The sequence below is a fragment of the Heptranchias perlo genome, chromosome 3, assembly GCF_035084215.1.
Source record: "Heptranchias perlo isolate sHepPer1 chromosome 3, sHepPer1.hap1, whole genome shotgun sequence".
Classification (NCBI taxonomy): domain Eukaryota; kingdom Metazoa; phylum Chordata; class Chondrichthyes; order Hexanchiformes; family Hexanchidae; genus Heptranchias; species Heptranchias perlo.
Window position 1 is genome coordinate 99,406,560 of NC_090327.1, and position 13,839 is coordinate 99,420,398.

Here is a 13,839-nt window from a genome sequence, read left to right on the forward strand (position 1 = left end):
TAATATCTGAAAACAAATTTTCAGTGAAGTGAGACTAAGCGTAGAAGCCAGTTGGTCACAGGTGTCCTAAAAATGAGCCCCAAACACATATAAATGATTCAGACTTACACCAAAGTAAAAATACAGTTTATAAGAACTGACTGAAGTCATCCAAAGGGCATCAAGTAGAAATAACGAACACAGATGGTGGAACCCATATTCCACAAATTACTAAATTTTCACCATCATGGTAACAGAACAATGAATTGCATCATCTTCCACATGGACCACTCAGGATTACTCGATTTATTTCCCATTCCAGTCTTTTTCAAAACTTCATGAACATGGATGACAAAATAATCAATTTTGGTGACTCAAGAACGAGTTAATAATGTTATATACAGTTTATTGCCAGTGTATGCACATTTGTAAGCACATAACTATAAATACATCAAATAATACAGTGTAAACCAAATAAACATTCACATAACACTATATCCTTGATGCAGGTGCTAAAAAAAAAGCCAGTAACAGATAGAGACGGTTCCCTTAAAATCTTTAAATACATTTCTACAAATTTTTCATGAAACAAAAAAAGGGCAACTTTCTAACAGCAGCAAAACAACAGTCTGATCATGTTTTGCTTTTTCAGTTAGATTCAATTTTACTGGATGCATTCACTTTAGTTTTGGACTTCACACATCCAGCTCCACGAGCATCACCATCACAGAACAACTGGCAACAAAACTATTTCCAGTATCGACTTAGGACACGTTATTGAATGTTAGTCATTATAAAGGATTTTTATGACTCAAATGAGCAACCAGGTAAAATTAGTAGACTTTTTTTTAAAAAGCGAAAGGTACGTTAGCAGGTTGAAAGAATACCTGTTTGCAACAAGAGGTAGAGAGAACACTAATGCAATGTGCTGACATCTCCCTAGTGATCCATCTTATTTGCTTTCCCAATAGGACATTGTCAAAATCTTATGACCTTCACAGATGTATGGCGTACACATAGTAGCTATTGATGTTAAGCTTCCTGGAACGTCTACACAAAGCCATCACAGACAAGCAGGCCAGTAGCACCATCACCACAATTGTTGTCTACCTACTTAAAGTTACTGCTGAGGCAAAACTTGCCACATAGGCTTTTCTACCTGATGAAAGTGTGCATTCTACTAGAACTTTAGAAACACATACTAAATATAAACAAGTTACATACTGAGTGTGCTTGTGTGGAGCACTCCACTCCGATGCACCCTGCTTGAAGAAGAGGTGATGACATGTGTGATTCATGTCCATTTGGTAATGGTACAAGCCTCACGCAACCTGTACCTAGCCTCTTAAACCTACTACTGAGAAATAGGACACAGAGACGACTCGCTGCTGCTCAGGAATGCTCAGCTCTTCTACCTTTCTTCTGTTTAGTTTGCATTACTTTTATTGAGGGAACAGCAGAGTAAATTGGTGAATAGGCAAGTATATGGGAAAACTAGACAATTCCAGCCCCAGGTCTTGCACGACATGAAGTTACAATCCCTAAAGTTTTGTTATGACAGCATGCACCCAAAACAAGGCAGTTTGTTACTGCTTCAATCTGGTTCTGGTCTGACTTACTGGAGGCTTCTCCTTTACCGATGATTTGTGAAATCTAACCAGAAGTAAATTATGTAGTAAAAGGAAATTGTAATGCCACTGGATAGAAGCAAATAACTTTTCTGAAGCTTAAAGCATTCCTTTTTAATCATAATTAGCATTTTATTTATATAACTAACACTGGTAAACGTTAATTAGAAGACACGCAGGAGTCCGAGTGAGAAGAAAGATGAACTGATCTGAGTTTTATCTGGACTGACTGAAATACTGTCTCCTCTGATCTGGAATAAATTCTAGTGCAACAGTCACATGCAGGCTGAGGGAAGCCATTTGTTGTATACAGCTGTGATGAATCAAGTTCCAAAGAAGAGTCTGATCTTGAAAAATTGGTTATTCCTTCCCCAGAAGACCTATTTTAAAATAGCTATCTCTAGCTTTGACCAGTGAGGTCTGATGCTGAGCCACTTGTGCTGGAGCCAGTTTGTGCACGTTTAATGTACAAGTTTAACAATTTCATCTGAAACACAAAACAACATTAAGGAATGTGTTACTTTTTCAGTATACAGGGTTTGAACAGGGCTACAAACACTGTAGATAATCTAACTGCAAAAATTCAGAAGAAGCAACATTAGGTCAATAAGCTCGTTCCAGACACTCAAAGGGTGGTGAGTGTCTGGAACGAGCTGCCAGAGGCAGTAGTCGAGGCGGGTACAATTTTGTCTTTTAAAAAGCATTTGGACAGTTACATGGGGAAGATGGGTATCGAGGGATATGGGCCAAGTGCAGGCAATTGGGACTAGCTTAGTGGTATAAACTGGGCGACATGGACATGTTGGGCCGAAGGGCCTGTTTCCATGTTGTAACTTCTATGATTCTATGATTCTATAAGTAGAAACAATCTGACAAATAGGTCCTAGTATTACAACCAATATTTTACAGCAAGAATATGGAGATTTATGCTTTTGCATAAGATAATAAATATTCCACACGGTGTAATTTTTGTTTCAAATGTTGTCACCGGAAAAAGAGAAGAAAAGGAATTCACAAATAAAGGATCGAGCCCTGTCAAGAATACGAGCATTTGAACTAATTCAGAAAGACACCCCTGTTTCAGGATTTTTAAAAATTTGTTCATGGGATGTGGGCGTCGCTGGCAAGACCAGCATTTATTGCCCATCCCTAATTGCCCTTGAGAAGGTGGTAGTGAGCCGCCTTCTTGAACCGCTGCAGTCCGTGTGGTGAAGGTTCTCACACACATTTAAACAGTTCACCTGATACACCAATCACAAATACTTATGATAATACAGTATTACCAGTTATTCTCTAGCTTGAGAGAAGTGCAAGGCTATATATAAATTAAATTGCACAATATTACAATTTTAGCATTATTCTAATTTCCAACATTGATTGCATTCTAATCTGCATAAATGGCATCAAACGTGGCTTGTGCAAATTACTAGCTGCAATCTTGATTGGTGTTGTGGGACATGAGAGATGATTATAACAGAGATTTAAAGTACTATAGGATTGATAGAAAGGTACTTGTGGCGAAGGCACAGTAGTCCTTGCTGTTTATTACATGAAAATGGTGTCAGCAGTGTCATTGCACCACTGATTGCAACGCTATTGTAGAGAAAAAATAAGAGATACAGGCTTCAGTTTTTGTCATGAAGAAAACACGGAGTATTGAACTCTCATCCATCCATCGATAATGGGTGCACTGCGATTCACAGGCTTCATCATACACCTCATGTCATTTAAAGGGCTTTTGAGTCAGTTGGAAATTGTAAAATATTGCTTTCCATCAACTTTACAATCAAAAGCAGCACAAAAGAGTATAGGTTTTTTTCTAATTTTTGTTGTGGGGATGCTGGCAAGGCCGCATTTATTGCACAATCCTAGTTGCCCTATTTTGCAACTCACTGGCTTGTCAGGCCACTTCAGAATGGCATTAAGTCAATCATTTAGTGTGGGACTGGAGTCAGTGTGGGCCAGACCGGGTTGGGGTGCAGGGTCCCCATCCCGGAAGTGTTTTTACGACAATCATTTTCTTTTCTGGTGTCAGCTCACAAATTACCAAATTTATTGAATTCAATTTCACAACTTGCCAATGGTGGGATTTGAACTCTCTACCTTTGGGATGCTAAATCAGGTACTAGAACCATTACACTGTATTGATCAGGTCAATAATTAGTTAAAGGAAAAAAAAAAGTGTTTAATGATAGAGTATAATGCTTTGTAGCTTGGCTCCAGTGCAGTTGGATGAGGTTCTAGTTTGTTTATTGTGTGATGTGAATTTAGACTGCTTTGGATAGTCCCCTCAAATTCATTCTGAATGGAAGAAGAGTCATGAGGATGCTAATGTCTCTTTCAGGAACTTAAAATATGATGTCGATAAAATATTGACTTTTTTGCTTTTAGCATTGTAACAAGGAAGATAGCGAGAGTTCAAAATGGATGCCACAGAGCAAACACCTGAATGGCTCAGCAAATCAGTGCACCAATATGCTGCCCAACAGTGTTGACAGGACAAAGATTCACAACCTAAGTTCGTTGCACAATGCACTCTGATCTTAGCCTGGTTACAGGGTTAAAAATGAAAAAAAAAATCAAGCAAAGTAAATTCTTCTGGCAATCTTAATGTTCGATAGCAGTAACATTGGCAGTGGTCTGGGAGAGAATCACCTGTCTATCCTCGCAACACGGAATGAACTATGGAACCCTTAAGGTGGAATCCAGCATTTAGTGGAGACAGTTTTTCACTGCTTATCTAATGATTCTCGAAGAATCGATGAACAAGGCTAATTTCTTTCCCATTCTGCTCCATTTTAATATTAAACTTGTTAATCTCCTGTGGTACTGCACATTGAAACTGTTAAGACTGAGGTCAATACTATTTTTGTTGGGTAAGGGTATCAAGGAATATGGAGAAAAGGTGGATAAATGCACTTGGTCAACTGGTCCAAGACATGTAGACATAATTTAGTCCCTATTTTAAAGTCATATATTGATTGATATTTCCATTATAAATTCCTATATAAACATTTGTAATGGAACTGCCTACGAAAACTTGTCACACTGCAGTGCCTCAAGTAGAAGGTAGGGAGAATGAAATTAGAGCGTGGCATGTTTACATAGACAGTTCCCATTATAAATAGGGACACTGGAATTTATAATGGAAAAGTTGATAACGTGCATGCAGATGTAGGATTTTTAATTTACTTTTTTTTATTCGTTCATGGGATGTGGGCGTCACTGGCGAGGCCGGCATTTATTGCCCATCCCTAATTGCCCTTGAGAAGGTGGTGGTGAGCCGCCTTTTTGAACCGCTGCACTCCGTGTGGTGAAGGTTCTCCCACAGTGTTGTTAGGAAGGGAGTTCCAGGATTTTGACCCAGCGACGATGAGGGAACGGCGATATATTTCCAAGTCGGGATGGTGTGTGGCTTGGAGGGGAACGTGCAGGTGGTGTTGTTCCCATGTGCCTGCTGCTCTTGTCCTTCTAGGTGGTAGAGGTCGCGGGTTTGGGAGGTGCTGTCGAAGAAGCCTTGCCGAGTTGCTGCAGTGCATCCTGTGGATGGTACACACTGCAGCCACAGTGCGTCGGTGGTGAAGGGAGTGAATGTTTAGGGTGGTGGATGGGGTGCCAATCAAGCGGGCTGCTTTGTCCTGGATGGTGTCAAGCTTCTTGAGTGTTGTTGGAGCTGCACTCATCCAGGCAAATGGAGAGTATTCCATCACACTCCTGACTTGTGTTTTGTAGGTGGTGGAAAGGTTTTCGGGAGTCAGGTGGTGAGTCACTCGCCGCAGAATACCCAGCCTCTGACCTGCTCTCGTAGCCATAGTATTTATATGGCTGGTCCAGTGAAGTTTCTGGTCAATGATGACCCCCAGGATGTTGATGGTGGGGGATTTGGCGATGGTAATGCCGTGGAATGTCAAGGGGAGGTGGTTAGACTCTCTCTTGTTGGAGATGGTCATTGCCTGGCACTTGTCTGGCGCGAATGTTACTTGCCACTTATGAGCCCAAGCCTGGATGTTGTCCAGGTCTTGCTGCATGCGGGCTCGGACTGCTTCCTTATTTGAGGGGTTGCGAATGGAACTGAACACAGTGCAATCATCAGCGAACATCCCCATTTTCGACCCTTATATTGGCGGGAAGGTCATTGATGAAGCAGCTGAAGATGGTTGGGCCTAGGACACTGCCCTGAGGAACTCCTGCAGCAGTGCCCTGGGGCTGAGATGATTGGCCTCCAACAACCACTATCATCTTCCTTTGTGCGAGGTATGACTCCAGCCACTGGAGAGTTTTCCCCCCCGATTCCCATTGACTTCAATTTTACTGGGGCTCCTTGGTGCCACACTGGGTCAAATGCTGCCTTGATGTCAAGGGCAGTCACTCTCACCTCACCTCTGGAATTCAGCTCTTTTGTCCATGTTTGGACCAAGGCTGTAATGAGGTCTGGAGCCGAGTGGTCCTGGCGGAACCCAAACTGAGCATCGGTGAGCAGGTTATTGGTGAGTAAGTGCCGCCTAATAGCACTGTCGATGACACCTTCCATCACTTTGCTGATGATTAAGAGTAGACTGATGGGGCGGTAATTGGCCGGATTGGATTTGTCCTGCTTTTTGTGGATAGATAGATTTACTAAGATAGATTTACTAATCAAGTTGAAGTGATATCAAGGAGCTTAAGTTGTGATGTCTACTTTATGTATGCTTTCAATTTCTAGAGGGAAAACGATTTTACCTAATGGGGCTTCTGTTTTGGACCAATTAAATCACAGAAAAATTACTTTTTTAATATATAAATTGTTTCCAGTAAGAATAAATATTTTCATGGCAAAATTTCTTCAACTAAACTGAGAACAACACTGAAGCTTCAAAAGTTAGAATGAACTGACTGCAATAGAAAAATTGAGGACTTTTTGCTACTGTTGTTGGGAAGAAAAAAAAGTCCTTATATGAGATGGTCAAATGACTCTTGCAAAAATTCATAATGTGCAAAATGCTTGAGGATTCTGCTCAAGTAATTTTCCCCAGTTGGTGATGGATCTGTCACAATTAGGAGTAGGAAAGGCCATTAAACCCAGGAAGCATGTTCATTTAAAAAAAATATATAGTTCCATCCATCCAGCTACCCCATCTGACCATATTCCCTTCTCGCTTCAGAAATACACCTCATTATTTCTCAAAACTATCGATGTTGTCTGCTTCATTAGTTTCCCCTGGTAATTTGTTTCACAATTGTACTATGTTTGTGGTAAGCTAAATATGAACTCCCTTTCTTGAATCCTTTAACAGTGTGCTTTTCCAAATCACTAAGTCCATCAAAATTATTTCAAAGGCTTTCCTAACAGATTTTAACCTTACTGGTCCTAAGTTTCCAGATATATATCTTGACTCTTCATTAATAACAAACCTCTGTTAGTTACTTTTTAGTCCTCAGGAATGGCTCCCACATTCAGCAAACTTGCAAAAATGTTAGCTAAAGATTCACTAATTTCAAACTCATCTCATTTAAGATTTATAGGTGCATGCTGCCTGGACCAGGCACTTTGCAAGTTTTAATAGTATGTAACTTTTTCTTTTAATAACCATACTATACTAATCTCCTGTGGTGTTGCATGCGGGGAGTGAAGATCAAATGTAATCTTCATGTGATCGATGGCGGAGGATAATTAGAGCACAAAATGCAGATCTAAGATTTTTCATAAGATACATAGGTATATCCATCAATATTTGCATACCACCTAACTCCTCCAGTGCCATTTCTGGAAATCTTATGTGACTTATGCAACCTTCCTTCCTGAGTAATTAGCTATTTAATAATTACTGCCCCTTTGTATCTAGATTCCAGGGTTTTACATGGGACAATGCTTTTTCACTCCTTGTTTACTTCAATGGAAAAAACAGCTTCACTGGACTGGAGAAAACTCATGGCAATTTAAATTCAATGTTTCTTGTGGCTTCTCATCCTTTGGTTCACCTTTTTGTTTGTACTTTTGCTGCCTGCTGGATTCTTTCCAGGTTTTGAAAGTCTTTTGCTTATTCCTCATACTTTTCTTTATATTCCCACTTCATCATCTCGACCTCTATCGCCCTGTAACCAGTTTTGATTTGGCTGGAATGAAATTAAATTCTAGCCTCACCAATACTTTCTTAAATACTCCTCTATTGAAGGGCTGCCAAACATTGTCTTTAATTAACCGTTTGTAAGTCATTTCACATTCTCTGAAAGTCTGCTCTTTTGGAGTCCAATATTTTTGTATCACTACTCTTTTCTGGAACCTCATGAGTATTTTGGTTCGAAAAGTATAATAATCACTGCATCCTAGATAGTTCTCTAATTCCACTATATGCTTTAATAACTTGATCACTGCTAAACATTACATCCACAATAGCCTCTGGTTGTATTGGCTGTTTGTTTATGGAGCTGGTGCAAGACGGCTTCTGTACTCAGTTTGTCAAAGTTTTTCCCCTGCTATTTTTCCAATGAGTATCTGGGCAATTGGAATCCCCATGATCAATATTTTGGTCTCTTCACAAGTCTCCCTGATCTGAAATAAAATATCCTTTCCTGCTGCACAAGGTGCCTTCAACAACCTTCTTTTCCTTATTATCCTTGACCTTTGTCCAAACTGTCTCTGTTGCACCAATTCTCTCTATGGACACTATATCCTTGCTTGCTCTCATTGCCACTTCACCACCTGTTTTGCTTTGCTTAGTCTTTCTGTAGATCTGCACCCCGGTATATTAATCTTCCAGTTAATTACATATTACATAGAATGTACAGCATTGAAACAGGCCATTTGGCCCAACAGGTCCATGCCGGTGTTTATGCTCCACAAGAGCCTCCTCCCTCCCTACTTCATCTAACCCGATCAGCATAGTCTTTTATTCTTTTCTCCCTCATGTGTTTATCTAGCTTCCTCTTAAATACATTATGCTATTCACCTCAACTGCTCCTTGTGGTAGCGAGTTCCACATTCTAACCATTCTCTGGGTAAAGAAGTTTCTCCTGAATTCCCTGTTAGATTTATCCTTTTTATAATATGGAGACCAGAACTGTGCACAATGCTCCAAGTGTGGTCTAACCAAGGTTCTATACAAGTTTAACATAACTTCTCTGCATTTCAATTCTAGCCCCCTAGAAATGAATCCCAGTGCTTGGTTGGCATTTTTATGGTCTTATTAACCTGCATCGCTACTTTTAGTGATTTGTGTATCTGTACCCCCAGCTCCCTCTGCTCCTCTACTCCATTTAGACTCTTATTATCCAAGTAGTATGTAGCCCCCTTATTTTTCCTCCCAAAATGTAATACCTCACACTTATCTATATTGAAATTCATTTGCCAATTACACGCCCATTCTGCAAGTTTATTAATGTCTTCCTGTATTTTGTTGCAGTCCTCCTTGATATTAACTATACCCCCAAATTTGGTGTCATCTGCAAATTTTGAAATTGTACTTTTGATTCCAGAGTCCAAATCGTTTATGTAAATGGTGAACAACAGTGATCCTTGGGGAACACCACTTCCCACCTTTTGCCAATCTGAATACTCCAGCTTTTCAGAGTTTCAGCTATTCCTATAAATCACACATTTCCTTCAATGTTTTTTCAAATTCACAAACTTCTCAGGATTTATTTCAACAATGAAAGCATAAGGTGTGTGGGGGGTGAACAAATGAGGAAAATGACTTGGTAAAGAATTAAAGGAAAAGCTTGAAAAAAATCTTGACTTGAAGGCTAAAATGCAGATCATTCTGCCACAAACAGATGTTGAGCAAGATCTATAGATTTCTTTGAAAGGGAATTAGATGGTTGCTTGCAAAAGAGGAATATTAAATGGTACAATAAGCAAGTGCTGTCATATTAGGTGGCTGTTGTGAAGACAACCAGCACAACTGATGGGATGAATGCCTGGTTCTGTGTTGTAACGTGCTATAATTCTATTCTACTATATTTACTTTTCTTCTGTAACTGGCAAGAAGAAAAAAATTCTCAATTATGAAGTTAATGTTCTGTCAGGTACATTGTTCAGTAATTGAACTTTAACATCTCTCCTTCAACACTTAATTATCAGCCTGAAAAGTTGCCACATATTTTTGAAGAAAATTATATAACCAACATTGGCCATCTTAGCTGAAATTTCTGATGCATATGTTGCTATACCATGGAACACAAAAAACTATTTATAACTTTATTAACAAGTCTACAGCCATAGGTGCACAATACAAAATAGACAAAAAGCAAAACATTTAGTTTACCTTACTGCCAGTGAGTTGACCAAGATGGGGTTTAAGGTCTTCACCAATAACTGAATAGATGGCTACTAGGCAAAAGACACTTGCTTTGCGAACACTGCTCTCCGTATTGTCATAACCCTGAAAAAAATTGTGGTTGATTTAAACAGATTATTGTTATATTTTACTGCAACTGTGAAAGTTAAATTAACCTTTCTAGATCATGTGTAATGTTTAGAGAAACTTCAGTATTATATGTTTTACATGATTGCAGATATTCAGGGTAAATGTATTATAGAAATAGTTAGAGGAAGATAGGGGCAGTGTTTCATACCAAATTCCAAATGGGAGATGTTCCAAACTGAGGGGGAGGGGGGGGGGGCACCAACCAAGTGGGGAGCGACGAGGTTATCGGGGTTGGGGGGGGGGGGTACGAGGATGAGGTTGGGTCTGAACAAATATGAGTTGGGTGCATTTAATAAATGGCAACACCCACACCCAGGAATGAATGCAATGCAGTAAAGGGTAACTTTTTTGTTGCTGTTTTCATAGGAACAGGAGTAGGCCATTCAGGCCCTTGAACCTGTTCTGCCATTCAGTTAGATCATTGCTGATCTGTACCTCAACTCCATTGATCCGCCTTTGTTCCATATCCCTTGTTACCCAACAAAAAACTCCATCGATCTCAGTCTTCAAATTTTCAGTTGACCCAGTATCTACACTGGCGGGGGCGGGGGGAAAAAAGAGTTCCAGATTTTTTCACTACCCTTTGAGTAACAAAGTGCTTCCTGATTTCACTCCTCAATGGCCTAGCTCTAATGCCCTCTTGTCCCCCACCAGAGGAAATATTTTCCCAGCATCTACCTATCAAATCCCTTTATCATTTTTAAACATCTCGATTAGATCACCCCTCAATCTTCTATGCTCAAGGGAATGTAAGCGAAGTTTATGCAACCTGTCATAATTTAACCCTTTTAGCTGATCCGTTACCATCTGTTTTACGCCACTGTCAATGATGAAAGTTCCGTCCACTGTTTCTTAGAAAGACAGGGGGCGTATGAGATATGAATCTATAATGAGGAGCTCAGCAAAAAAGTTTGGTCACCTCTGTCAAAATGGATACTGGAGCCCAGCTATCCGCAGGACCAGGCAAGGCACTCTGATCTGTGGATTAGCCAGAATACTGAAGCTTGGTTCTAGATGTTACTGAAATTATTTTTGCTTTGAAGGGCAATAAGTGGGATTTGTAGATTCAAACTACTTAGACACGGGAATTCAATTAACATGGGTTCAGTTGTTCACAACAGTCAAAGTAACTGAGTTTACAGATGAAATTCGTTAACACTAATTGCTGAACTATCAATGTAGCTGTTTTAAGAGTTACGTTGGGCATTTTTTCAAAGCGGATATGGTTTGACAGTGTCTTTCAGGCAAAGCAGGAGAATGTGCAGGGAATCCCATATGGTCTCCTGTGAATTATACCTCTATTAAGTAGCAATTGATGGATAGTCAGGCTGTATTCATCAAAGTAGACATAAGGGTGCATGTTTCAATTCAAAGGAGACTTGGTCAAGCTTATGGAGATGGTTTTTCATAGAATCATACAGCACATCATGCCCATTCGGCCCATTGTGCCTGTGCCAACTCTTCGAAGGATCTATCCAATGAGTCCGACTCCCCTGCTCTTTCCCCATAGTCTAGCAAATTTTTCCTTTTCAAGTATTTATCCAATTCCCTTTTGAAAGTTACTATTGAATCTGTTTCCACCACCCTTTCAGGCAATGCATTCCAGATCATTACAACTCGCTGCTTAAAAAAATTTCTCCTCTTCTCCCGTCTGGTTCTTTTGCCAATTATCTTAAATCTGTGCACTCTGGTTACCAACCTTCCTGCCAGTGGAAACAGTTTCTCCTTATTTACTCTATCAAAACCCTTCATAATTTTGAACATCTTTATTAAATCTCCCCTCTATCTTCTCTGCTCTACGGCGAACAATCCCAGCTTCTCTAGTCTCTCTTCATAACTGAAGTCCCTCATCCCTGGTATCATTCTCATAAATCTCCTCTGTACCCTCCCTAAAGTGTGGTGCCCAGAATTGGCCACAATACTCCAGCTGAGGCCTAACCAGTGAATTACAAAGGTTTAGCATAACTTCCTTGCTTTTGTACTCTGTGCCTCTGTTTATAAAGCCCAGGAACCCACATGCTTTTTTTTTTAAAAGAACAGCCTTCTCAACTGGTCCTGCCACCTTCAAAGATTTGTGTATGTGAATCCCCAGGTCTCTCTGTTCCTGTACTACCTTTAATTTATATTGCCTCTCCTTATTCTTCCTTCCAAAATGCATCATTTCACACTTCTCTGCATTAAATTTAATCTGCCATGTATCTGCCCATTTCACCAGTCTGTCTATATCCTCCTGAAGTCTGCTACTATCCTCCTCATTGTTCACTACATTTCCAAGTTTTGTGTAATCTGCAAACCTCGCAATTATGCTCTTTATACCCAAGTCCAGGTCATTAACATACATCAAAAAGAGCAGTGGTCCCTGGGGGACACCACTGTATACTCCCTCCAGCCAGAAAAACAACCGTTCACAACTACTCTCTGTTTTCTGTTCTTTAGCCAATTTTGTATCCACGCTGCCACTGCCCCTTTAATCCCATGGGCTTTAATTTTGCTAACAAGTCTATTATGTGGCACTTTACCAAAAGTGTTTTGAAAGTCCATATACACAATATCAACGACACTAGACTCATCAATGCTCTCTGTTACTTCATCAAAGAAATCAATCAAGTGTTCCCTTTTATGTTACCTATTAATCTTTACTGATACATTCTCTTTGCCCCTCTTATTTTCTTTTTGATGTGAACACAATTAAATGTACTGGGAGAAAGCCCAAATCGTAACACCGTGTCCCCAAAATCAAATGTTATTCAAAGCCATATTAGATATAGACCATAAATTCAAATAACTGATACTCTGTGTTTAATAAAACAAGCAAAATACCAACTTCAAGTAATCCAATCTTCAAATTGAAGAGACAGAAATTAGAACCATGGTGTAGTTTATAATAAACTGGTCGATCTCCTATAGCATTGCACAAAAGCAGTTAAGACCAAGTGCTGTCTTTAGTTCAAGCAGGGTTAGAGGGTGGGAGCATATTGGGACCAAGGTGCAGGAAGGGGGTGGATGTGGCAAAAGGGGGAAAGGGAAGAAAGGAGGAAGGGATATGGTTGGGGGGGGGGGGGGGGAAGAGGAAAGAAGGAGGGAGTGGGGAAGCCAGGAGAGAGGAGGAGAGGGGCAGGATGGGTGGGGAAAGCAGGGGTGGGTGGGGGGGGGGGAAGAGGGTTAGTGCCTCAGTGAATGTGAGCCATTTATCAATTTTAATATATAATGTATTAATTTGCACTACATATCCAACACACCTTTCTCAACTTGTCCAATTCCCCTTTCAGATTCACTCAAACTACGATGTCACCTAAATGCTTTGATTGCTTTACATCACTAATACTCTGAAGCCAGTTATTTACCCACCAATTAACTTTTCAACTATAACTGATTTATTTTATGGGGGTTTAAATTAAAATTGTTATTTATATTTGAAGTTCAACTGCAGCTACATACCATCAACAGACCAGGAATCATTTCAGGCAACAACTGATTTAGAGTTTCTTTATGGACTCTCTCTATGACCTTGGTTTGCATTTTGATTGCTGCTAGGTTGATAGGACATTCTGCAGTCTGGATAATAGGACAAAGCACTTTAATACACTGCTCAGGGTTGATGGATGTCGCCAGGGCTGAAGCAGCTTCTTCGGCAGCTCTTACCACCTAATGAACAATACAGAGATGTTAGAACTCCATGAATCAACTCAGCAAGCACAATATTGCTTTTACCAGTACTGAAGGGGAAAAAAAAATCATTAATAAATATGTATAAAGGTCCTAGAGCTGTACAGAGTGATTAAAGAATAGCTCAATGCTTCTAATTCACTGAGTGAGCAGCTTTGTACCAT

The 13,839-nt window shown here is 40.0% G+C and overlaps 1 protein-coding gene across 8 annotated transcripts in view; it reads right to left on the bottom strand.

Moving 5' to 3' along the window:
- Positions 1-368: 368 nt before the first annotated feature.
- The window catches only part of clasp2 (cytoplasmic linker associated protein 2), a 451,600-nt gene continuing 438,129 nt past the window's right edge, over positions 369-13,839 (bottom strand). For all 8 annotated transcript variants that reach the window (XM_067981116.1, XM_067981105.1, XM_067981128.1 and 5 more), the window contains 3 exons: positions 13,448-13,654; positions 9,848-9,964; positions 369-2,094 (listed from right to left, as the gene is read on the bottom strand). In XM_067981116.1, the coding sequence (XP_067837217.1) occupies positions 2,008-2,094; positions 9,848-9,964; positions 13,448-13,654 (411 nt within the window). In that variant the 3' untranslated portion in view covers positions 369-2,007. The remainder of the gene's footprint in view (positions 2,095-9,847; positions 9,965-13,447; positions 13,655-13,839) is intronic.